This window comes from Crinia signifera, chromosome 6 (genome assembly GCF_055691185.1).
Source record: "Crinia signifera chromosome 6, ASM5569118v1, whole genome shotgun sequence".
NCBI lineage: Eukaryota > Metazoa > Chordata > Amphibia > Anura > Myobatrachidae > Crinia > Crinia signifera.
The window spans coordinates 69,016,484-69,043,460 of record NC_139222.1 but is presented as its reverse complement, the minus strand read 5'-3'; the positions used below and the strand labels follow the sequence as shown (position 1 = coordinate 69,043,460).

The 26,977-nt window shown below is 44.8% G+C and overlaps 1 protein-coding gene across 21 annotated transcripts in view; it reads left to right on the top strand.

The window, feature by feature from the left end:
• KCNMA1 (potassium calcium-activated channel subfamily M alpha 1) overlaps window positions 1-26,977 on the top strand; it is a 459,278-nt gene that overhangs the window by 239,210 nt on the left and 193,091 nt on the right. For all 21 annotated transcript variants that reach the window (XM_083146231.1, XM_083146240.1, XM_083146230.1 and 18 more), the window contains exon 5: window positions 7,024-7,135. In XM_083146231.1, coding sequence (XP_083002357.1) covers window positions 7,024-7,135 — 112 coding nt within the window. The remainder of the gene's footprint in view (window positions 1-7,023; window positions 7,136-26,977) is intronic.

Below are 26,977 nucleotides of genomic sequence, written 5' to 3'. Positions count from 1 at the left end.
GTGACAGGCATGTTCCAAGTGGTCCCCATTCGAGGGGGAGACACTGGAACTAGGAAATCCTACCTAAGGAGAGGCTGGCTGGGGGTGGTTGGCGCCAAAAGGTCACGGACCCCGCAGCAGCAGGGACTTTTGGTCTCTTCCTTCACTCTGACTTTGGCGCCTTTCAGAACGCTTGCAGCGGAGCTGAGCTGGCTAATTGATCCTGGCAGAGTGACTTGGATTTCCTGGGCATCGCTTCCCCGCAGTTGAAACCAACAGACAGCTAAGTGACTGGGTGCATTGCCTCTGTATAAACGCTTGTACATTGTTTGCACTGTGTATACTGATAGTTATACATTTATCGCTTACATCATGTCTGAGCATCAGGCTGTGGTTTTGGGGGAGGGAGCCCTTAGTGCACTGAGCGCGTGCAATGTTTGCACACAAAAGTTTGTCCCTGAGCAGATGGCCAAGGGGGGCTTATGTATTACTTGCGCTGATGTGAGACCCATGGGCAGTGAACCCCATAGGGCTGAGCAGAGTGAACCTGCGTGGGCCAGTGCCCTAGGCAGGTCAGTAAACGCTTTGGTGCAGCTTCTAGACAGGCAGAGTGATGTGTTGGTAGAATCACAGAGACCTATGCCATCATCTCAGCAGTCTTCTGGCTCCTTGCCTCTTACCCAGGCAGATCCTGCGCTTATTCAGGTGATGCAGGATACTGCAAAGGGGATCAACAGGTTCAGTGAAATACTGGACAAAATGGATGATGTGGCAGGGACCCCTAAAAGGTCTTATGCTATGCCTACTGTGGTAGATGAGGAGGAGGGAGCGTATACTGACACCCCCTGGGAGGGTGATGATTGTGAAGAGACCTCTGCTGCTGGTATAGAGGATCTTATTATAGCTGTGAAACAGGCTTTAAAACTGTCTGTGGAGGATAAGACTCCTGTTAAAGGTGTTTTCAAGCGACAGCGAAAAGAGGCTGTTACTTTTCCTTCAGATGAGGGGTTGCAGGAATTATTGGAAGGGGCTTGGAAAACCCCGGATAAGAGGCTACAGATGCCTAAGAGATTCCTTAGTCTGTACCCCATGCCAGAGTCTCATGCTGAACTCTGGGAAAAGGTGCCTGTTGTGGATGCTTCAGTGGCACGTTTATCCAAAGCTACGGTATTGCCTGTACAGGGCGGTGCTGCTTTTAAAGATTCTGTGGATAAAAAGCTGGAGGGAAACCTCAAGGCTATTTTTGAAGGGGTGGGGTTTACCCTACGCCCCCTTATTGCTTCAGCCTGGGTCTCTAAGGCCATGATAGAGTGGGCTGGTGAATTATGCACCATGCTGCAAGCTGACCCTGGTGCTTTGCTTATAGCAGAGAAGATTAAGGCTGCTGCAGAATATGCGGTGGAAGCAGAGGAGGAAGCTCTTAAAATGGCGACCAGAGTGTCCACAGTCTCTATTAATGCCAGGAGAGTGCTCTGGCTTAAGGCCTGGGAAGCGGACAATGAGTCCAAGAAGGCCCTAGAAATGTTAGCTTTCAAGGGAAAGTTGCTTTTTGGTTCTGAGCTAGAGGAAATTATAAAGCAAGCCACGGGCGGCAAGAGTACATTTCTGCCGGCCCCCTCAGCAAAGCAGACATCTAGATTCGCTGCTTTTAGGCCGTCCTTTCGGCCCTCCCCTAGAGGTGGTGCGTCCTTTCGAGGACAGTCTTTCAGGGGAAAGTTTCAGGCCTCTAGGGGCAAAACTCAAAGGTCCAAGTTTGGCTCCTTCCATAAGAAGCCTGCCTCCAAAGGAGAGGACAAACCCTCCGCATGACTGTCAGGGGATAGGCCCGACAGTGATAAAGGTAGGGGGGCGTCTCACACATTTCAGGGACGCATGGGCTTCTCTAGACCAGGATTCCTGGGTCTTAGAGATTATTACCCAGGGTTACAAAATCCCTTTCAGAGGGTTGCCTCCGAAGAGGTTCATCCCCACACCCGTGCCAAAACAGGCGCTCCTTCGCACAGCTCTTATGAGAGCGGCTCATTCCCTTTTGGAAAAAGGGGTGGTTATTCCGGTTCCCAGGGCAGAGTGGAAGAAAGGCTTTTACTCCACGCTGTTCCTGGTGCCCAAACCAGACGGGTCTTTCAGACCAATACTAAACTTGAAATCCTTAAATGTCCATCTATGGGTAGACCATTTCAAAATGGAGTCTTTAAGGTCAGTACTCCTGAGTCTGGACCAGGGAGAATTTTTGGCGTCCATGGATGTCCAGGACGCATATCTGCACGTTCCCATTCACCCGGAACATCAGACCCTGTTGAGGTTTGCTATAGGAGACCTGCATTTACAATTCCGGGCGTTACCCTTTGGGCTAGCGACCGCGCCAAGGGTATTCACAAAGATAATGTCAGTGATGGCGGCGGTGCTGAGGCTCAGAGGAATCACAGTAATACCCTATTTGGACGATCTCCTGTTCAAAGCAGGGTCAGCAGCCTTGCTTCAAAGTCACTTGGCAGAGGCCATCAGTTTTTTGCAGGCTCACGGCTGGATTTTAAATTTACAAAAATCTCAGTTGGTACCATCACAGAGGCTTCAATTCTTGGGAGTCATACTGGATACCCATCTCCATCGGGTTTTTCTCCCGGAGGTAAAGGCCAGGGATCTGGTCACTCTAGTGCAGGAGATTCTCAGAGCTCAGAGCTTGTCAGTATGGAGGTGCCTCAAGCTCCTGGGGAAAATGGTGGCGTCATTCGAGACGCTTCAATTTGCCAGGTTCCACTCTCTGGTTTTCCAATGGAACATTTTGTCAGCCTGGTCAGGAAACACTCTGACCATGAAGGCGGAGATGATAGTGCTGTCTTCGGACACTCGAGACTCCTTGAAATGGTGGACAGAAGTAGATTCCCTTCAGTGGGGTCGGTCATTACAGACCTGGGACTGGTTGGTAGTAACTACCGACGCCAGTCTCAGGGGCTGGGGGGCAGTAGTCCTGGATCTCAGGCTGCAGGGCCTGTGGACGGCAGAGGAATCAGTGTTACCAATCAACATCTTGGAACTGAGAGCTGTCTGGAAAGTGATTTCCTTGGCGGGAGACAGGTTACAGAACCTCCCTTTGAGGATTCAGACCGACAATGCCACAGCTGTGGCGTATCTGAATCACCAGGGAGGTACACGCAGCAGATTGGCCATGTGGGAGGTGTCCAGAATCTTCCTATGGGCGGAACAGAATGTTCCTGCTGTATCGGCTATATTCATTCCAGGAGTGGAGAATATAGAAGCAGACTTCCTGAGCAGGGAGGAGCTCAAGGAAGGAGAATGGAGCTTACACCCTCAGGTGTTTCACCAGATCACTTTGATGTGGGGAACTCCGGATGTGGACCTGATGGCATCCAGGTTCAACCATCAGGTGCCCAGGTTTTATGCCAGAATGAGAGATCCGCTAGCAGAGGCAGTGGATGCCATGACTACTCAGTGGAAGGGAGATCTTCTTTATGCATTCCCTCCAGTTCCAATGTTAGCGAGACTTTTGAAGAGGATACAGGACCAGAAGGTTACGGTGATCCTTGTGGCCCCGGATTGGCCAAGGAGGTCCTGGTACTCGAGGCTTCAGAGGTTGTCTGTGGACTCATGGCGTCTACCTCTGAGACCAGATCTGTTAAGACAAGGCCCATTCAATCACCTGGATTCCGATCGATTGATTTTGACGGCCTGGCTATTGAAGCCGCCATTTTGAAAAGGAAAGGGTTTTCTGACGCAGTAGTGCAGACTATGATAAAAGCCAGGAAAGCTGTTTCGTCGGCAAATTATTATAGAGTCTGGAAGACTTATATTAGATGGTGTGAGAGGCGAAAAGCTCACACATCTCACTTCAAGTTATCAAGAATGTTGGAATTCTTACAAGATGGGTTTTCATCGGGCCTAAGCCTTCAATCATTGAAGGTGCAGATTTCGGCCTTATCCATCTATTTCCAAAAAAGAGTAGCCATTTTGCCGGAGATTCAAACTTTTTTACAAGGGGTATCCAGACTGAAACCCCCTTACAAGCAACCAGTAGCGCCATGGGATCTGTCACTGGTTTTGGATTGCCTTCAGAAGGCACCTTTTGAACCTTTAAGGTCGGCTGACTTTAAGTTTCTCACGTGGAAACTAGTGTTTTTGTTAGCAGTAGCATCTGCTAAAAGAGTGTCAGAGTTGGGAGCCTTGTCATGCAAATCTCCCTTCTTAATTTTTCATGATGACAGGGCTGTTCTGAGAACAGTGCCTCAATTTTTACCGAAGGTAGTCTCTGCCTTCCATTTAAATCAGGAGATAGTTCTACCTGTGTTTCAACCCCCAGAGGGTTCCAAGAAAAGGGACAAGTTGAAGACTTTGGATGTTGTGCGTGCCTTACGCATATATGTGGACAGAGTGAAGAGTGTCAGAAAGACTGACACATTATTGGTACTGTATGACGTACACAAAATTGGTTGGCCTGCTTCTAAGCAGACTATTGCTAGGTGGTTGCGATCTGTGATAGCTTTTGCATACACCAAAGTGGGTAGGCCTGTACCGGCCAGAATTAATGCGCATACCACCAGGTCAGTTGCCACCTCTTGGGCGGTTCGACATGGGGCCACAGCTGAGCAGGTTTGCAGAGCTGCCACTTGGTCATCTGTTCACACATTTGCCAAATTCTATAGATTCCATGAGTTCGCGTCGGAGGACGCATCATTCGGGCGAGCAGTGCGGAGAGCTGCAGACCTGAGCGTACCCTCCCAAAGGACCGGCTCTGGAACGTCCCAGTGTTGAGCTGTGTCACCAGGACCATTGAAAGAGAAAAAGGGATTTTTGTAAGAACTTACCGTTCGAATCCCTTTCTCTGATATGGTCCTGGTGACACAGCGATCCCTCCCTTACGCTCAGTAAGTATGCCAGAAGTTTCATGATGTTCATGTTAAAATGGTTAACAGTTTCTGTTATACAATGTGCATATAATATGTGCAGGCGTTTGTACTGAGTTAATGTATTCCAGTGGCTTTGAAAGATTGAACTGAAGAGTCCAGGGATGCAGTAGGGGAGGAGCCTACCCTCTAAAACTTTAGGATAGGTGCCTGGCTCCTTCGGACCCTCCTACATCCCAGTGTTGAGCTGTGTCACCAGGACCATATCAGAGAAAGGGATTCGAACGGTAAGTTCTTACAAAAATCCCTTTATTGGCAAGCTGCTCAATCAGAGGTAATGTCATTCAGGTGCCAACAGGGAGGGGTAAATCTGGTTAGGAAAAAAAACAGTTTGTATCCCAATTGCACACTGAATGAGAAATATACATATAATAATCAGATAATATAGAGATCTTGGTTGCATATATCTGCAGATATAGGGCTAAGCCCCCAGGCCGTACGTCAAGGCATCTCTGTCACTGGGGGTCCCTAACACTGGGTATGGGTCTGGGGTGTGGGCCCCCAATATGCCGGCACAGGCTGACTACTCCAGGGCAGCACACAAATGAAAATTAGTAGGTGTTAAATAAGAAGCACATGTACGGCCTGGGGGCTTAGCCCTATATCTGCAGATATATGCAACCAAGATCTCTGTATTATCTGATTATTATATGTATATTTCTCATTCAGTGTGCAATTGGGATACAAACTGTTTTTTTTTTCCTAACCAGATTTACCCCTCCCTGTTGGTACCTGAATGACATTACCTCTGATTGAGCAGCTTGCCAATAAAAGTGTTGTGCAGTTGAGAGAGGCATAGATGGGTCAGCATTAGGAGGGATTGCTGACACCTGAGTGCCATTGGAGAAGCCAGGGGTATCTCCAGGTAAGCTGGCTCTCAGATGTTGTAAGCCATTATCATGTGGCCTTACACTGGGCTATTAGGCCCAAAAATGTGTTATTGTGCATGGGATGGGTTTGGGAGTGTGATTCCCTCTTTGTTGGCATGGCTGGTCTGCTCCAGGGTAGCACACCCTAACACTTTATTAACATTTATGTTTTTCCCTATCACATTGTATGTATTATTTTAACCACACCTTCACCTCCTTACATAGCACTTATGTGCTTCTTATTTAACACCTACTAATTTTCATTTGTGTGCTGCCCTGGAGTACTCAGCCTATGCCGGCATATTGGGGTCCCACACCCCAGACCCATACCCAGTCTTAGGGACCCCAGTGACAGAGATGCCTTGACGTACGGCCTGGGGGCTTAGCCCTATATCTGCAGATATATGCAACCAAGATCTCTGTATTATCTGATTATTATATGTATATTTCTCATTCAGTGTGCAATTGGGATACAAACTGTTTTTTTTCCTAGCTTTTAAAGTCAGACTCAGTTTGCCGTGATGCCTCTTCAATGCTGTCGGTAAAAACAACATTGAATAGGCCCCCATCGCTATTTCTCCCTTCGTAAATAGCGGCAGAGGATTGCATACCCCCCTATGACAGTCAAATGGCAATGTTAATAATGCAAGCACATAGTTTTTCTGGCAAACATCACAAGACAGGACAGAATCTATGCAGACATTTTACAGTTTACTGGTCCATTAAAATTTCAATACCCATGTGTTTCATTAATTCTGTTTCCACCATCCAGAGCCATAGGGGCAATTTGACTGAAGCACTGTATTCTATTAGCCAGTGGTATAAGTTCATTCCAGTTGCCCAGTGGCAAGATAAATATTGGTGCCCCCCAAATAGCTCAATCAATAAGGTGTCTGTCTCCAGTAAGACAGGTCCTCGGTTCTAATACTGGATGTGATATTTCCAAATATGATATTAGGAGAGGGAGTCAGCCACAGAAGCGATATCGATGGCTTTCAATTAACTGATTCAAACTGGCACTGGAGGAGTGCTGTCCCCTTTAGAGCAGGAGCCCGGCGGCAGGTGACTCAATTGCCTCCCAGACTTACGCCTCTGCTAATTGTTCAGCAATTGTTCTTGTACTGTAATGATCACTCAGGAAACAGCAAAGCACTATAGTGAAAGACGATAAATATATTTTGCATTTATAATTTAAATGTGTTTACTGTGGCTTTAGATATTGATATATATATATCCTTTTCTCTGTTCTTTCTCAGTTTATTGCCGCCAATGACAAACTCTGGTTTTGGTTGGAAGTGAACTCCGTGGTGGATTTCTTTACAGTGCCTCCTGTGTTTGTGTCCGTTTATTTAAACAGAAGCTGGCTCGGTAAGTGAAAAATAATGTGTTATTAAATTAAACACATTGGAAAGTACCATGTCAGCAGGGAAAAATTAATCCTACAGACTCCATGCGGCCACATTAAAGTGCAACTCATAATGTATTTAAATTCAGGCAGATATACCTGACAAATGTGACACTTCTGTACTAAGCATCTCTAATTGATTGTTTGAAATTTCCCACCTCCCACCACTTTTCCACCAGATATAACCATCTCTTGCCCTGCTCTTTCAGTATCCAAGGATTGCCAGTTTATGTTGGAAGTGCTGGATATTGATGGATGCAATCTATATTCTCCTTTTCTGAATTTAGCGTATTTCAGTACCTTTGACAGTATAATTTTCTTACCTTTCTCCACCGCTTGGGTCTGAACCACCCCCTTAATTCACCTGCATCCCTCTTTCCTTTACGAGTATGATTTCTCATCTTCGTAAAGGAGAATCCTTATAAAATTACTGTTGGTAGATGGTTGCCACTAGATGCCATTCTGTTTGAGAGGTTTCCGGAATTGGGGTACCTTTATCTGTTGGACCTGCCCAAATATAGTCACTTTTAACAATTAAATTGTGTACTTCTTGTATGCCACCTACAATTCCTCATTAACACTAATGCTTCCTCTTAGGTCAGGCATGTCCAAACTGTGGTCCTCCAGATGTTGTGAAAATACACATACTAGTATGCCTCTCCATAGGTTTAGCATTCCCTAATAGCAAAACTGTGGCAAGGCATGATGGTTTCACAACAGCTGGTGGGCAATAGTTTGGACATGCCTGTCTTAGGTCTTCCCATTGACACTTTAGACAAGTATGGAGATAAACTAGCTACCCAAATCCTTAACGTCTTGTTGCCTCTTAATGGCAAAACACAGCTCCTCACTCTTTTTCACAGTTATCAATAGAATCTGGCACTTGGCTGCAATAAAAAAATAAATGGCTTACCTCAACTCCAAGTCTCACCAATTTCTTCAAACTTGGGGTTCTTGGTGCTTGTTGATCAGACGCATCCCCACCGTTTATCCTTCACATGGATTTTTAGGCCTTTTGTTTTGCTTTTCTTTGCTTTGTTGCTCTCTCTCTTAAAAAAAAAAAAGATCTTTCTTCACACAATTCTAGTGTCACACTTTGAGCAACTCTCCCCCTTTTTCCTTTTTCTACTGTACATAACTAAATTGTGCTTTATGATTACGGTTTGCCTGCACCAATTTTTTTATTGTTAGTTTTATGTGTCCCGCTACTGTATATCAATGATGTCAAATGAGTTTCCTGCTGGGTTTCTTGTCACAAGTTTGCCTTTTTTTCACACCTGTGCGTTGGTAGGCTGTTATGTGGGGATGCAGTTAGCATACTGGTCTGTCGGTATTTCGGTGGTCGGTATTTCGGTGGTCGGGATACCGGCGTCTGGATTTTGAACGCCGGGATTCCGACCGTCTGGATTTAGTACCAATCCCATTATGTGTTCTCATTCTTTGAAACTATAAATAAAATAATTAAAAGAAAACAAAAAAAACAAGTTGAAATGAAGAGCTGCTGGAAGAGTGTTTAATGTCTTCAGCCTGGCTGTGATGAGTGGTTGGTTTTAGGATGGGATCTGGTTTGTGGTCAAGGAACTGTATGCTGAACCTAGGCTGCAGGATGGAAGATCAGAAGGCTTGTCCAACAGGTGACCTCTGTCTCATAAACAATATTGCAGACAGCACATATTCCTAGATCTGGCTATCTCCAATGGCATGCTTGTCTATAAAGCCTATAAAAATGGAAGTGATGATAGAGAAAGGCTTCATACAGTAATAAAGTGTCCTGGTGTTCTATATATAAAAAAAATTGCTTCCATCTTTTTTTTTTAGGAAACCTTGTTTGTAACTGGAGACATTGCGAATACATGTTGATTTGATGAGTGTTGGTCATGCCAACAATGAGAAAAAAAGGAGAAAAGTTTCAATTTCTTTTTGGATCTGGAACACTTGCAGTTTCATCTTTAGCCTTAGCTTGTAGCAGAATTATTAACACATATGGCAATGATAACAGTTGTGATGGACACTTGTCATTTACCAAACAGCTAATTAGAGCTTCTTATTCATATTTCACTGCCATCAATTCCTTTACTTGATGACAGTTGTATGGTTGCAGGTGTAGAGATTGTAATATCTTCACTGGTGCATTTTCTCTTAATAGCTGACTGATAATGCATCCAATAAGCAAGGCATTACCCTAATAATGTAGGGCTAGCAGTAGTACTGTATGTGGGTGTATATGAGTGACATGTGAAGCAGAGAAATAATACCATATGCAGTATATTAAAACAATAAATGACCATTCGCTGCCTGGATGAGTTATGGGTGACTTTTCGTATCTTTCTCACACTTTGTGTTCACTCTATGTAGTGTATAAATCAGTGATGTTCTACCTCAAGTGCAGCATGCTGTATCCGTTCAAAGGTGGATGCAACTAAAGCTGCTGCAACTATGGAGGTTTCCATAATTTGCTAAATGTAACCTCTTTACTGAAGAGCAGGATGCACCTGAAATACAACATGTACAGTACTGTTATTGGTGAATTCTACTCGTTAATGAGTATTTACCATAGATGTCAATGAGTACAGACATTACATTTACCATAGATTTCAATGAGACATGCTTCACCGTATACTATCCCTGGCTCCCACTAGTCATTACAGATAAGGCCATCTTTTACAATTGTTTATAACAAAACACAATCAAGCAGTCTTTTTTTCCTCGTGCCTGGCCTGTTTAATAACAGAACTTTACAGCATTTTTTACTACAAAATGTTCGTGAAAATGTCTTTACAAGACTCTTCTGATGACAAAGCAAGCACAGTTTGTACCTATAAAAGGTGATTTTTGCCAGATGCTCCGTTCTGGAACCTGCATCTTTTTCTACTTGACATCAAGGAAAAACTTCATGTTCTATTTTTAAGTGTGAAGCTGGAGAAAAAACAGCTTTTAAAAAAAGTTGATTATCTTACAAATATATTAGCCCTTTTCTGTACAAATATGGTTCTTAATTATTTTGTGATCAAGCTACTTTGGTCCCGTAAGAAAATGGTGAATATTAATACTCAGCAAGAATTTTACTTATTGCACCATTTATACCAGGGCTGGGCAATTGCGGCCCTCCAGATGTTGAGTAACTACATATCCCAGGATGCTTTGCATTAGTTTTGCTATGTGGCCATGCTGAAACTGATGCAAGGCATGCCGGGATGTGTAGTTCTTCAACATCTGGAGCGCCGCAATTGCCCAGCCCTGATTTATACAGTAGCACAGCTGAAAAAAAGTTTACATTTTATTAAAATTGACAAGATAAGCCTTGACATAGTGTTTTGTTGCATATCGGATGTACTGGTCTGTTGCCTTTAAACCCCTCCTCCACACGCGCACACACACACACATGTACATAAACACAGGCACTTAGTAAACTGTGCTGAAAGTGGCGATGGTGTCTACTTCTAGCACACAGGGGCATCATCTACTTCATTTATTTAAATACCACCAATTCTATAAGGTAATTTGGGCAAATTGAGGCAAAACTCTCAATTGCCCAGTGGCATAACTAAAGTCCCGCAGCCCCTGCGGTGGCAGGAAGGCGCTGAGATGGTGTGGGCGCCGGGGGGGCTGAGGGACTATAGTTACTCACTGCCTTCTGCCCCTGCCACGGCTCTCCCGGCTCCTGCTGCAGCGCTGCTAATACAAAAAAGTGACACTCGGAAAATGGCTGCCCCCATACTACACACAGTTTTTGAGGATGCTAGATCCTTATTCAAATTTGTGGTTTTCCAAAACAAATAGCTTAATATACATACACAACATCAACAATAATACAAATCATTGCTTTTAATGCCGCTTTCGTTTTGCATGTCGCTTGTACACTATTTCCGGGACATCTCTGGCAAGTGTTCAACAATAGTCTGCTAGCATTGAAACATTCCATTTCCCCTGGTATCTCTTCTCCATCTCAGAATTATCCTGGTGAAAACATTCACCGTGTTCATCACTAACGCCACCGCAGTTAGTTGGGAAAAAATCTAAATGCGAATAAATAAATGCACCTTCGAAGACATATTGCGTGTCTGATATGAGGAAATCATATTTTCAACCAATTCAAAGTAGTTTGCTGCCTTCTTATTTCAAAAAAGTTTTGTGCTACCAGATGAAAATCATTCCAAGAAGTCTTCTCATCACCTGTTAAGATACAATCAAAATCTTTGTCCTCAAAGAGATTTCGTATTTGCGGTCCAACAAAGATGCCCTGCTTGATTTTCACTTCACTGAGCCTTGGGAACTTTCGCCTAAGGTAGTGAAATGCTTGCCCATCCTTATCCATTGCCTTAGTTCAGGGATGGGGAACCTTCGGCCCTCCAGCTGTTGTGGAACTACACTTCCAAGCATGCCTTGTTACAGTTTTGCTATGTGGCCATGCTACAACTGTTGCAGGGCATGGTGGGATGTGTAGTTAAACAACAGCTGGAGGGCCGAAGGTTCCCCTTCCCTGCCTTAGTTCATCGCTAAGGATCCTCAAACTTGAACTAATAAACAATTTTAAACATCATATACGTGTTCAGCGTATTCAAATCAGTAAGAATTTGTTGTTTTTACGTAGGATCCATTTTAGCTGTTGCCTATTAATTAATTCCTTAAAACAGCCCCACAAATAAATTGATAACATTCATCTTTAATAAAGAGGCATATTTTCCTGCAAAAGAAGAAATGATAGGACTGACCCTCTAGAGGGGGACGGAACTGGGGGCGCTAAATATGATTTGTGTCTCCTGCAGCTGCTACAGGACTATATAGACAAAAAACGTAAAACACAAAGAATGAGCAGCACAAGAAATGAATGAATTTCATTAAATATAAAACCTAAAAAGAAAGATTGGATGGTCTTTTACAATTATTTAATACTAAAGATACTCACAAACCTGTAATAATAGAAACACAGTGGGTTTAAAATTGATAAAATATATGCACCCACAATTTGTATAGCTGTCCCAGAGAGTCCGTTCCTATGAATACCCCTAAGCAATAAAGGAGTAAAGTGCAAAAAGTAGTTACCGTTCTGTATTTATGTGGTACAGCGTTCACTTGTGTCCGTGTGGTTGGCCCGGTAATACAATAGGAACCGTATTTCTGCAAAGAAAGACATGTGGTGCAGGTGCACACTCCATATTATTAATCAAAATCAATCAATAATAGAGGTTCTTGGTATATTCATTGGCCAAGAAATATTTGCCCACCAACCAGCTTCACGGTAACCTCATTTCTGGTGGGTCCCTAATACTAAGAATCTGGGGCGCGGAACCCCAAAAAGGCCAGCATAAGCCAGTCACCCCAGGGCAGCACACAAGTGCAAAACTAAGCTATAAATGTGTGTTAATAAGAAAGAAGCAGGAGCTAGAGCAGTGGTTCCCAAACTGTGTGCCTAGGCACCCTCAGGACACTTGAAGGGGTGCCTTGGGTTGGTGGACCAGGATCAATTCATATTAATTATGGTCAATGTACCAGGCAAAACCAGTGCTTGTGGCTGCCAATCATAATATATGTGGACAAACAGAAGCAAATCCTGTCCCTCACCAGATAACTGACATATACACCTTATTTTTTTTTTTTTTTCTGAATTTCTCGATAAGAAGCATTTGGCCTAGGGGAGCCTTGAAAACATTTTGATGCTCTAGGTCGCCATGATTCAAAAAAGTTTGGGAACCCCTGAGCTAGAGGTTAAAAAGTGTACTGATAGGAAGTATAATATTAGTGAAAATAAATAGTGCTAAATAAATGTTAGGGTGTGCCACCCTGAAAGCAACTCAGTTACACCAACCCAAGGGGAGCCGCGCCCCAATTCCATCTCCAAGACTAGCAATTAGTGTACATTTTTAGGTCTTACCTTTATTGTGCCCTCAGTTTGCAGTCTGTGGCTATCAGGGACCAAACTGGTGAACTAATGTTCAGATCAGGTGGGCGGGATGCTACTCTAAGTTGAAGTCCCAACCTTCAGGTGTACAGGTGTACACAATGTTAGCTTATGGGGGGGGTGGGGGTCTTAGAATGCACACCCGATTTACATGAGGTGCTATCATGCTGGGACTTGTAGTTCTGTAAAGACATGTGGTGCAGATGCACACTCCATATTATTAACCAAAATCAATCAATAATAGAGGTTCTTGGTATATTCATTGGCCAAGAAATATTTGCCCACCAACCAGCTTCACGGTAACCTCATTTCTGGTGGGTCCCTAATACTAAGAATCTGGGGCGCGGAACCCCAAAAAGGCCAGCATAAGCCAATCGCCCCAGGGCAGCACACATAAATGTGTGTTAATAAGATGTATATCGGGTGTGGATTCTAAGATCCCCCACCCCCCAATAGTAACCGTATGTCTACCGGAGATGTTCTGTACAGCGGTGACATGTATATGGAGTGGCAGGCTTGCCTTTTTCCAATATGAATGTGAGTATCCAAGAATTTAGGTGGTAATCATTCCAAGGAACCTTGAATGGGTTCCAGGTATTGTAATGCCAAAGGGTTGGTTCGGACTGCAATCCTGGGTAGTGTATAGCAGGTGGGTGGCATCTCTCGGACGTGTTTCGCTAGCTAATAGCTTTATCAAAGTTAGGTTGCTCAAGTGCTGGGTATATATACCTGAGTTAAGTAGGTCACATGACGGTCCAGCATCCAATCAATAAATCCAAAATAAAAAATACAACATGAATAGGAGGCAGAGATGTTAAATAATTTGTATAGAACATTTAAGATACCTATGTAGTCAGACCTAATATCAGGATTCAGAACAGTGTTTATTTCCGCCAACATAGATTTTCCGCTTTCTATCTGGTACTGCGGATTGGGTAAATCTTCATAGGCTTCCTCCATTGCCCGAATACCCGTCACCTGATTCTGCTCATCACCCAATTGGTGCTGCAGGTCAGGTGGATTGTTGTCACCTGCTGCCCGGATACTAATCGCGTAATCATACGCAGTACAGGGGGCGGGAGAGGGGAGTCAGGAGGCTTATATTTTCCTGCAACCAGCCCTGACATTAATGTAATGTGTGTCTCTGTATAATATATGGGCAGAGAATAGAAGCTTACTTTTTAAATGTAACTCATATTACCTTTAGAGATGTGCAGGTTCTGATTTACTCTGATTTCAAAGCATGATCTTATTGGCTATCAACTGTCAACAACTGTCATGTGATTTGGGATAGCCAATAAGATCCTGCTTTGAAATCAGAGTAAATCAGAACCTGCACATCTCTAAAATTAATATGAGTTACATTTAAAAAGTAAGCTTCTATTCTCTGCCCATATTTTATATAGAGACACACATTACATTAATAGCCCCTACAATTTTTAGAGCTGCCATCAGAAATTTGGGTCCCGGGACGGGACTGGCAGGGCCTCACTTCACTTCTCGAACCCCTGGCATGCCTGGTGAGACCTCTGTAGCACTGGCTGCACTACTCTACATTGCTTCAAGGGATAAGTGAACTTTGCCTTTGACAATTTACACTTGATAGACTTTTGGGCCCTCTAACTACCTGGGACCAGGACTGGAGCACTGGCAGTCCCCCTCTGATGGCGGCCCCGCCCACATTACGTCCGTAAACCTACCTTTCCACCATACACACATGTAACTGCATTCATATCACTTACTTGTCACTTGATGTACTGCATTATGAGTGCCTAGAACATGTCAGGCAACCCGTCTGTAATTCTTAAGGACATCATGGCTTCATGCTTTACTTCTCATAACATCCAGCCTCATATCATGGCAAGGTTATTGATGCTCACCAAATATCATATCACTTTATTACTCATCCTCTTATGACTAATTTTGTGTTTCTTTTCCCATTATGCATCCTGTATTGATTGTTCCCATGATTCACCCATCCATAATGACTCCCTTTATTGATCTCCTACAAATCATGCAGCTCATGTCCATCAGAATTCATTCTTCCCTGTATCTGCTATGGTGACTACTATTCTAATGTCATATCTGGTTTCCTGCCATTGCTTGATTGCTGCCAGTGATGTCCTCCTAAATAATGTCCCGGGCCCCGTCCCCTGCTGCCCACAGCGACGGCGGCACGGTGCCACCACCCATCCCTGCGTCCGCACACTGCCTCCCCTACCCAGCGGCCCCCCAGCCAGGCATACACGGTGCAGCCTGCAGAGCGCCGAGCCTAGGACACAGAGGGGCTCGGCACTCTGCAGGCTGCACTGTGCAGTGTGCACTCCCGAGGAGATGCACGCGAGTGTGGAGGCCTGCAGGAACAAGAGCGTTACTACCATAGGTGCAAGGGGTGCAGCTGTTATGGGGCCTAGAGCTGAAGGGGGCCCATCTTTACTGTCTAAGTAATATGTTTTATATACATTTATCACCATCAGTTGCTAACAGGGGGCGCCCTTAAAAACTATTGCTATGGGGCCTACGAATATCTAGTTACGCCCCTGGGTGATGCCTTGCCGCCGCAGCTAGCTAAGTAATGGTACTGGGGGGTGGGGGGTATGCATCACAGTACTCCCAATTCGCATACCATGACATACCATGCCCCCGTGTGGCTTTGACACTTTATTATGATTTCTGCATTACAGGTATATCAAATATTTGCACATTATAGGAAATGTTCATGTCTGAGAAGTAGAGTATTCAGCAGCACTTACAACACAGACATGATCATTGGCGAATGAGCTGGTAGCATGCTTACCAGCTTTTCTGCCCCTCCAGCCTGGCTGGTGGGAAGATGGGCTGACTTTTGGGCATGGCTAAACAATCATGTCATTGCGCCCCCCCCCCCCCCCCTCCCCTGCTATAAAGCAACATAAAAAACATACATTGTATAGTGTGGGGCGGGCTACAGTGATGCAATTCAGCCTGATTCGCATCATCGGGTCCCCATAGGTCCACCCACTTGTGGGTTGCAGGAGACTTGCCCATTCTTCTGGCTGGGAGGGCCACACGCTTTTCATGAGCCTCCTGGCCATCCCGGAAGGATAAGCAAGTATTGCTGGGAGCCACAGATGTGCTGTTGTCTTGCTGATCAGTACTGTACTATGTGTTATTTTAATGGCTTGTCTGGTTTAATGGGAAGTTGTTTGTGCACCTAATGTATGTGTTGTCTGGTGTATACATAAAAACTAAAGGTGCCCATACACTGCCTGCGATGTCTCGCAGCAGTGTACGGACACCAGATACCCTGCGAGCCGCCAGGACCTTCCCGGCGGCAGGGACGCATGCTGTCCGTTGTGATGGATCGCATGCGTCCTTGCTTCCCGCCTGCCTCGCCGCCTGGAGGAATGGGTGGTTGGAGGGCCTGCCGGTCCGACCACCTGGTCGAGTCCGATGCGCACGGGACCGCGCATCGGGCCCGACGGCATGTCAGGGAGAGGCGATTTGGTCCGCTTTAACGGGCCGATTGGTCGCAATTGGCGGAAATCGGACCAAATCACCTCGATGTATGGGGGCCTTTAGAATATGACACAAATACCTGAAACAAAACTTTTCATCTTGTTGTTTAATAATAAAATAATAGTATAAAAAAATATGATTGTTCACGTAAATCCTGCTAACATAAAAATGATGTGTGTTCTCCATTTCCGCAGTGATGATCTTATTCGAATTTAGAATAACATCTAAAATTATAAAATGATCCTTACTGTACATACATATTTGAAAGATATAGTAAAAATAGAGAGAGAGAGAGAGAAGCCTGATAACTACTATGATCACTTGTGGTTGGAATCATTTCTGTAGAAAGGCTGCCCTCTAGTGTATACATAATGTATTGGACAATACGCTCATACTTCTAGAAAATCATATCTTATGACATTCCTTTTATTGCACATAGCAGTCTATTGTATCACTTTAGCTGTGCATTTTTCTGTCACATTTTTTACTCTTCTTTTTTTCTTAAGAACCAACTTCATTTGAGTGCAATATAGTTATAAAACTTCAAAGCCTTACACAAGGCAAATGAAGATGCTTTTAGAGTGTCAATGCCAGAAATTCAATTACTGTAGGTCTGAGTGGTGACATGTCAAATGCTGACATTGCCAAAATGTCTTTATATTGAATATCAACAGTTAGCACGTCAACGGTGCAATTTCTTAATCTCTTTTCTTGTAATTGTACCTATAACTGCAGCCTGACCATAATTTCACCCTGGCCCTAAAAGTCTTGCTATCGATATTCACAATATCGACCATTTGACAGTGTCAACATTGTAATTGTCGATATTCTGACTGCGTAGCCCTAACATGAACTTACTTTTCCATACTCTAAATGTAATGGACAAAATTACACTGCCTTCAATAACCAAGCCAGATGAGGATAGCTCATTTTTAATCTTATATTCTTATATATTTATTATATTATTTAATTAATGAAGAGATATACTGTATAGGGGGAGGTTTTGGTTCACTCCTTTTGGCAAATTCCTTCTTAGATTGACAAAACCATGTGCGCTGCAGGGAGGCAGATGTAAAATGTGCAGATATATTAGATTTGGGTGAGTTATTTTTTTTCTGTGCAGGGAAAATACTGGCTGCTTTATTTTTACACTGCAATATACTGTAGATCTCACTTTAAAGTAAAACCCCACCCAAATCTAATTCTCTCTGCACAAGTAACATCTACCCCACCTGCAATGCACATGGTTTTGTCCATCTAAGAAGGAATTTGCCACAAGGAGTGAACCAGATAGTTATCACTGGCCTGATAGTTATCACTGGCACATATGTCTCAATTTCTATTGATCGATACTTGTGATATTTTATTATACCTTGTAATTGGTAAACATTGGTTTTCTAGAGGGATAAATGCTTTCATTCATAAGAAAGTCAGAGCTTTCTTATGAAATTATTTTTCTGCCAATAAGAAGTTATTGTCACACCAACAGTCAATCCAAGATGGCACAGATATCATAGTGCCCATTGACATTTCTTGCTGTGACATGTTGCTCTACATTGGCTGCAGAGTCAAAAGGTAGAGTTGTGACCGATGGGGGTGATAGTTGTCAGGTCATGTGACCACTTCTGCTCTGCAATGCAAAGGCAGCAACTACATTTATATATATATATATATATATATATATATATATATATATATATATATATATATATATATTTTACTGTACAGGGTTGTAATAGCTGCTTTTGCGTGAAGCCCACAAATGTTAGCTTTAATTTACAATGCAATTTATATTTCAGTTTGGACACTCCCCACCCATGCAACAGGGTTTGTACAGAGACAAAAAAAGAAATGTCACTGTGTGGTGCACCTAAGAATTGACACAATAATACGTAACTTTTAATTGGATAACTCTAAAATTGGTAGCGAAATAATGGACACACAATACACAAAAACATATATGACACAGACAGGTGTTTTAAAAAGGGTACTGATACCCTCACGACGCTGGGCCCCCAATCCCAATGAAATTTATGAGAATGCTTTTATTTGTGTACACATAAAATGCTTTGATGTTTTAGCAGTAACTTAGTACCTAGGACGTTCTCCTTAATTAGTGGAGAATTGACGGGTATGATACCCGGTCTGATAGGTACTCACGGCTGTTGTGCGAGTGATAGTATATGGATCAACTCACACAATTTTTACAGTTTGAGTGCTGGTTAATCTCGAATGCACTCTGAATTACCACAATTATAACAACAGTCCTGCCCCCTGTAATAAGTGTGGGTCTAGGAAAGGTAGTGGTGCTCTGCAGCAACGCTAGTCTGACCCGCTGTGTGGGATGCGGGTATGAGCCGGGCGATGGCGTCGGGTAGCGGTGTAGGTAACTGCGCCCGGTGGGAAGTACCGAATGCGGCTATGTTTGATGCCGGAGACGTTCCCACTTGCCAGTTCTGATACAACACGGTGTTAGTGCGCAACACACCGTGTCTTGCCCTGGTGAGATATGCCAGGTATCAGATCGCCAGAGCGTGCTGCAGAGGAAAAATACTTTAAGCTAAAACAGATCAAAATGCATTTATATCAGGGAAGGGAAGGGGGACACAGACGAAGTGTAACGGTCGGCGTACGCTTCGCCAAGGAGCTTTTTCAAGATTTTCGCCAAGGAGCTTTTTCAAGATTTTCTAGTATCTTATTCATCACTCTCCTGTGCGATAAGTTTTCCTTTGTGTACACTCCCCACCCATATTTACACCTCTCTGCACATGTTACATTTGTCTGACCTGCAGTGTAATATGTTTTGCCCAGGTGCACAGTCACTTGCTTAGTTTTGCAGTACATAATGCAGCCTGCAACCAAAATGAAAACCTGTCTGATCATACTTCTTAAACCATTCTGGTAAATAGTTATCAGTGGCAGATTTTACCTATGTACTGCAGGACTGCAGCACCCTACAGTAATATCCGTCGCTGCTTCAGTGAGTCAGTTGCAGTCTAGCAGTGACTTGCTGTCTGGCAGTAACTTCTTATTGGAAGTGCTAACTGCCAATCATCTACAGGATAGGCAGTCCCATTGAAAGGCTATTCCTTTATCTGGGACTGACAGACTGGGATGTGATTACATACCTCCAAACTGTCCCGGTTATCGCGGGAACATCCCGTTTTTTTGGGACGTTCCTGCATCCCTCCTAGGGAAGGCAGTGTCCCTTGGCGGGGGGTGGAGCAGTTGGGATGCCCCCCCGAATAGACAGCGTGCAGCTGGAGGTGCTGGGGACACAGCCAGCAGCTCACGGAGTTGCTGAGCATGCCCCCAGAGCCGCAAAACCGGGGACGTGGCCTCGCGGCAGCATTGCAAGCACTGGGCATGCCCTTTCCATTAGACCACACCCCTAAAAATTTGGCACACTCCTCAGCGCACAAACTGTACCGCAAGCCCCGCCAGTCATATGTTGGGAGGTATGCGGTTATCGGACAGGTGATGGTCAGGCCTAGCTGGCTTCTATAGAATGGACTACATTCTGTGAAGTCTATAGAAGCCAGGGGTTTGTACATGTGCAGTCGTGCCACTGCCGCTTGTATGCATGTGCCAGCTTTATAGCAGGGTGTCTGGAAGAGATGCAGCCGGACCGGCACCTGCAACTTTTGAACACTGGGGTTAGGTTTGTACGGTTAGGTTGCAGGGATGGGAAAGTTAGGGTTCAGCTGCAGGGAGGAGAGGTTACGTTTTGGCATTTACAAGGGGGGTTTAGGACAGTCGGGATTCAGTCATTATAACCGACGTCGGAATTCCGACTGTTAAAACCCCGACACTCGGGGTACCGAAGGCCACCGGCTTTGGCGTAGAGGTCCACAACCCCCAAAGAGGGATAATAAAATGTGTCGAGCATAGCGATCCACTGTGCCCGCAGTGTGGCGAGCGCAGCGAGCCCGCAAGGGGCTTCATTGCACTCTCCACACGGTGCAGTCGAGAGCCCAACATCGGACTAATGACTTTAGGGATCCCAACTGTTGGTCTGCTAAACAACACCCTTGGGCTGCTGCAAAAGAAGGTTAGAGTAAGGCGGGGGAGAGGGTTAGGACACTTGCAGAGCCCCTGTCGGTTTTGACCGCGGGCATCCATACCAATAGGATATCATATTTATACCAGGCAGACAGTCATTCTGATTCAAAGGTGGAAGACTGCAACAATAATACATCACACTGTTTGCTATAATAAAAGGTAACTAAGGTCATCAATTAAATTAAGAGTAACATAATTAATTGATAGAGTATTTGTACTTATGCCCCAAACACACTAGGCGATCACGGGGTGCAATGACTACACCAGGGGTGGGCAATAAGTGGCTCTCTAGCTGATGTTGTTAACGTCGCCTGGAAGCCCAGTACAACTATGATCCTTGTACCCCCTGTCACTGGGCATGTTAAGCCCCATGCACACAGTGCGATAAAGGCAGACAATATGCATGATATCATTAATGAGGTTATCGTGCATATCTTTCAGTTTGTATGAATGATAACAATACACGCTCCCATGGATCATTATTGACCTTCTTTATGCCTGCACATCTAGTCCAGTTTTGCCTCCTGTATGTCATTTATGACTAGGTGCTTATCGGTCAGTGTGTATGAATGATAAAGATACATTTTTCATTCTTTGAAATCATTCAGTATGTATGCTTTATATCGTACATTTTGTAGCTCCAGCGAGTTCATTTTTAATATCACAGTCTGTAAGCCCGGCACACACTTGGTGATGTGATTTCTGCGGCCTCTGATATAATTAACTGTACGGTATATTGCTGCTTCACTCACCATGGTTCGGGCACGGTGCCTCGCTATAGTCGGCACACTATTTTATTCTCCCACCGTGCTGTAATGGATATACCACCTGTCGGCACATGCCGGTTCAAATACAGGGGCCAGATGCATTATAGCGGCGCTTATCATGCCGCTATAATACTTCCTGCTCATTAACGAGGCGAAGCAGGAAGGGAGACTGACAAGATGTACTAACATCTTGTCCGCCGAAGCGGGGGAGTGCTAACTCTTCCCTCTGGCGATGCCCCCTCCTGGAGATAGCGCATCACTTTACACTGATGCACCATCTCCTTCGCCCCGGTCGGCTGGACTGGGAAAGCGCGGGATCTCGCTACTCACACGCGATCCCCAGCGCAGCCCAGAGCCAACAGCAGGGACAGCCCTTTCCCTGCTTTTGAGATAGGGCTTCACCAGCCTGCTGCTGGTGAAGCCAAAACCAGCATTGGGCAGACCGGTCATCGATGCTGACCGTTCATACATTTGGTCTGCTATCATTTAGATAGCAGCGCAGATTTACCGCATGCTGGCTCCTTAATACATCGGGGAGAAGCGGTATCAGTGCACATAACGTGCGCTGGTACCCCTTCTCCCCCATAACAACTCTTCATACTTCTGCCCCACAATGTGAAAAAGTCATGTTGACCTTTTGACTGTTGACCTTGCCATTGTCGACCTAATGCTTGTATCGACCTTGTGTTGACCTTCCAACCCTGTCAACTGTAGGCTTTTTCACCTAAGCCCTGTCGACCTTCAGTGGAATACCCAACGCATACCGACCTAATGACCGTATACCCCGGCCTTAGTTACCAATGGGTGCTAGTTTGATTACAGTCAATAATAATTTTCTAGTAATACCGTCCTTCATAGTGGGACTACAGATCCCAACCAGCCTGATCCATTCGCTGGAACATGGGGAGCCAGGAAGCCTGTGCATTGAGTGCTATCCGGTACGCTGTAAAATAAACATATAAAATAAATATTGAAATAAATACAGTACACACACACCCACACCCACCGTTGTATTCCTTTAATACCCACTGTGCATACAGATGTCGCGCCTATCAGCCAGCTCAGGGAATCGCCAGACAGGAGAGGTGCTGCATCTGATGGGGACGTGCAAGCGTCTCACACGCATGCGTATCCCCTTCACATGGGGATGGGGAGCGGATTCCCTGCCTGTCTCCGCTTCAGGGAGATAGGCAGGGTTAGTGCAGGTAGCGGGCAGCAACAGGGGAGTGGCATGGAGGCGGTAAAGGGCTCCGATAGAGCGGGCGCATGAGCTGCCCCCTTCTGGCGGATGGCAAAAACCAGCAATTGGCGATAGAATTGCTGGTACCTACCATACCTAGCACCAGTATCATCCCGGGGGTTTGAAAATAAAAAATCACTCCGAACATATCAGTCCTTTATGTACAAATAGAACAGACCATTATGTACACATGTGTTCCTTCACTTTTATTAGGAACATTATATTTACAGTATTTATTTATTAACAGTTTTTTTATATAGCGCATACATATTCCGCAGCGCTTTACAGAGTATAGTTGAACATTCACATCAGTCCCTGCCCCAGTGGAGCTTACAATCTATATTCCCTACCACATGCTAGCGCACACGGAATCGGTACATCTGTCAGACCAAACTCTACCGTCATTAGGTCGACCCCGGAAGGTCGACAGGGTTAAAGGTCGACATGGGTCAAGGTCGACATGACTTAAGGTCGACATGGGTTTAGGTCGACAGTCATTAGGTCGACATGAGTTTTTCACTGTTTTTTTACCCAAATGTCGACAGTCAACATGGACACAGTTGGAGTTGAACCGTAGCCCCTCACATTCGGGCACAATGCCTCGCTACGCTCGGCGCACTATTTTATTCTCCCACCACGCCCTAGTGCAGGGCTGGGCAACACCGGCCCTCCAGATGTTAATGCCAGGATGCTTTGCATTAGTTTTGCTATGTGGCGTTGCTGAAACTGATGCAAGGCATGCTGGGATGTGTAGTTCATCAACATCTGGAGGGCCGGTGTTGCCCAGTCCTGCCCTAGTGGATGGTAGGGCATGAAATACCACCTGTCGGCACATGTCATCTCAAAAAACAGTGATAAACTCATGTCGACCTAATGACTGTCGGCCTAAACCCATGTCGACCTTGACCCATATCGACCTTGGGGCCAGTCGACCTTCCGGGGTTGACCTAATGACTGTCAACCTAAGTGTGGTCTGACAGATGACCGTTTCCCGTGCACACACAGACATTCTAGGGATAATTTTGTAGGGAGCCAATTAGCCTACCAGTATATTTTTGGATTGTGGGAGGAAACCGGAGTACCCAAAGGAAACCCACGCAAGTACGGGGAGAATATACAAACTCCGCAAGTACGGGGAGAATATACAAGCTATGGTGGGAATCGAACCCATGACCTCAGCGCTGTGAGGCAGTAATGCTAACCATTACACCATCCGTACTGCACTGTATGTACATACAGGGTATTCGGAAGGCTGACAAACACATTGTCTGTCAATAGGTCGACAACAAAAAGTCGATCTGCGCAAGGTCAACATTGATACATTTCCGTAGTGTTTACAGTAGATTCACATTTGTGATATACAATATGTGTTGCCACGGTACAGAAGTGGATATCAATAAAAGAACTCTTCAAACTTTCAAATTGCAGTTGTTTAAATTCTTTCTGCAATGTAGTAGTATATCAAAAAGGTTGACAATAAACTTAGAGTACTTGGAATGTGGTTTCAAAGCCCGAAAAGAGCAGAAAAATAATTTATATTGGGATCCAATGACACAAAATAGTACAAATTAAGTCAAAGTATTAAGTTGGCACATCAGAAACCAAGCGGTAGGGGGGGTATTCAAATGTTGGTCTGTTTCCTTTTTCACGCCTTTTATCTCTTTTTTTCCCACAACTTTTATACAGTATGTCGTGATATTCGTGTGATATTCGTTTCTCTCCTGTCTTTTAAAAGTTGATCGTTTTTTGAACATCTTTTATTTCACAGTCAATTTCAATAGGCTTTCTATTCAAATGTTTGGTGATAATTATCACACTTTTTAATAGTCATCTATACGTGGTCATTTTCTCTTCATTTTATTCACTTGGGTATCGGTGGTGATAAGTGTTGTTTTTTTAATTTTTTTATTTAATGAGATTTCCTTTTTTATATATAAGGGTTTAAGGATAAACTTAAAAAATAAAAAATAAAACCCAATATAGTATAGACACACTTCCTACCACATAGAGTATATGCACACTCCCCCCCAACATAGAGTATATGCACACTCCCCCGCACATAGAGGTATATGTACACATAGAGTATATGTACACCCCCCACATAGAGTATATGTACACCCCCCACATAAAGTATATGTACACCCCCCCGCACATAGAGTATATGTACACCCCCCCACATAGAGTATATGTACACCCCCCCCACATAGAGTATATGTACACCCCCCCACATAGAGTATATGTACACCCCCCCACATAGAGTATATGCACACTCCCCCGCACATAGAGTATATGCACACTCCCCCCCACATAGAGTATATGTACACCCCCCCACATAGAGTATATGTACACCCCCCCACATAGAGTATATGTACACCCCCCCACATAGAGTATATGTACACCCCCCCACATAGAGTATATGTACACCCCCCCACATAGAGTATATGTACACCCCCCCAAATAGAGTATATGTACACCCCCCCACATAGAGTATATGTACACCCCCCCACATAGAGTATATGCACACTCCCCCGCACATAGAGTATATGCACACTCCCCCCCACATAGAGTATATGTACACCCCCCCACATAGAGTATATGTACACCCCCCCACATAGAGTATATGTACACCCCCCCACATAGAGTATATGTACACCCCCCCACATAGAGTATATGTACACCCCCCCACATAGAGTATATGCACACTCCCCCGCACATAGAGTATATGCACACTCCCCCCCACATAGAGTATATGTACACCCCCCCACATAGAGTATATGTACACCCCCCCACATAGAGTATATGTACACCCCCCCACATAGAGTATATGTACACCCCCCCACATAGAGTATATGTACACCCCCCCACATAGAGTATATGTACACCCCCCCAAATAGAGTATATGTACACCCCCCCACATAGAGTATATGTACACCCCCCCACATAGAGTATATGCACACTCCCCCGCACATAGAGTATATGCACACTCCCCCCCACATAGAGTATATGTACACCCCCCCCCACATAGAGTATATGTAAACCCCCCCACATAGAGTATATGTACACCCCCCCACATAGAGTATATGTACACCCCCCCACATAGAGTATATGTACACCCCCCCACATAGAGTATATGTACACCCCCCCACATAGAGTATATGTACACCCCCCCACATAGAGTATATGTACACCCCCCCACATAGAGTATATGTACACCCCCCCACATAGAGTATATGTACACCCCCCCACATAGAGTATATGTACACCCCCCCCCACATAGAGTATATGTACACCCCCCCACATAGAGTATATGTACACCCCCCCACATAGAGTATATGTACACCCCCCCACATAGAGTATATGTACGTCCCCCCACATAGAGTATATATACACTCCCCCCCCACATAGAGTATATGCACACTCCCCCCCACATAGAGTATATGTACACTCCCCCCCCACATAGAGTATATGTACACTCCCCCCCCCCCCCCACATAGAGTATATGTACACTCCCCCCACATAGAGTATATGTGGGGGATATGGGGGATGTGCATAGAGTATATGCACATCCCCCCCCCCCCCACCCATAGATTATATGCACACACACCCCCATAGAGTTTATGTACATCCCCCACATGGAATGTACCCAGAAAAACCTCTCCCCCACATAGAGTGTAAGCACACCGACAAAAGGATATGGGTCATTGGGTCAACCAATTAATGTCATCGTGCATCGTGCATTAGGTCGACACTTCGAAAAGGTTGATATGGATAAGGTTGTCAGGGTAAAAAGATTGACACAAGCATAAGGTCGACAATGGGAAGGTCGACAGTCAAAAAAATTGACATGGGTTTCACCTTTTTTTTTGTCCCTAATGTTGACACAGTGGACATGGACACCGAAAAAGTTCCCTGCGTGTGCTCGCCATGCTTTGGACTGCCGGCCTCACTACGCTCTGCAGACTATTATGTTGTCCACACTCTAGTGCATGGGTCCTCAAACTGCGGCCCTCCAGATGTTGTGAAACTACAAACACTTGCCACAGTTTACCACTCCCTTATAGCAAAACTGTGGCAAAGCATGCTAGGATTTGTAGTTTCACAACATCTGGAGGGCCGCAGTTTGAGGACCCATGCTCTAGTGGATGGTAAGGCATGAAATACTGCCTTTCGACATACAGTATGTCGGCTCAGAAAAACCATGAAAACCTGTGTAAACCTGAGCCCTGATGACCTTCAGTGGTTGACCCAATGCTTGTAATGTAATATCGACCTAATCACCGTATACTGGCAAACACCCCCCCCACCCATCTCCTTCATACACAAGTCTCACAAGTGTGTG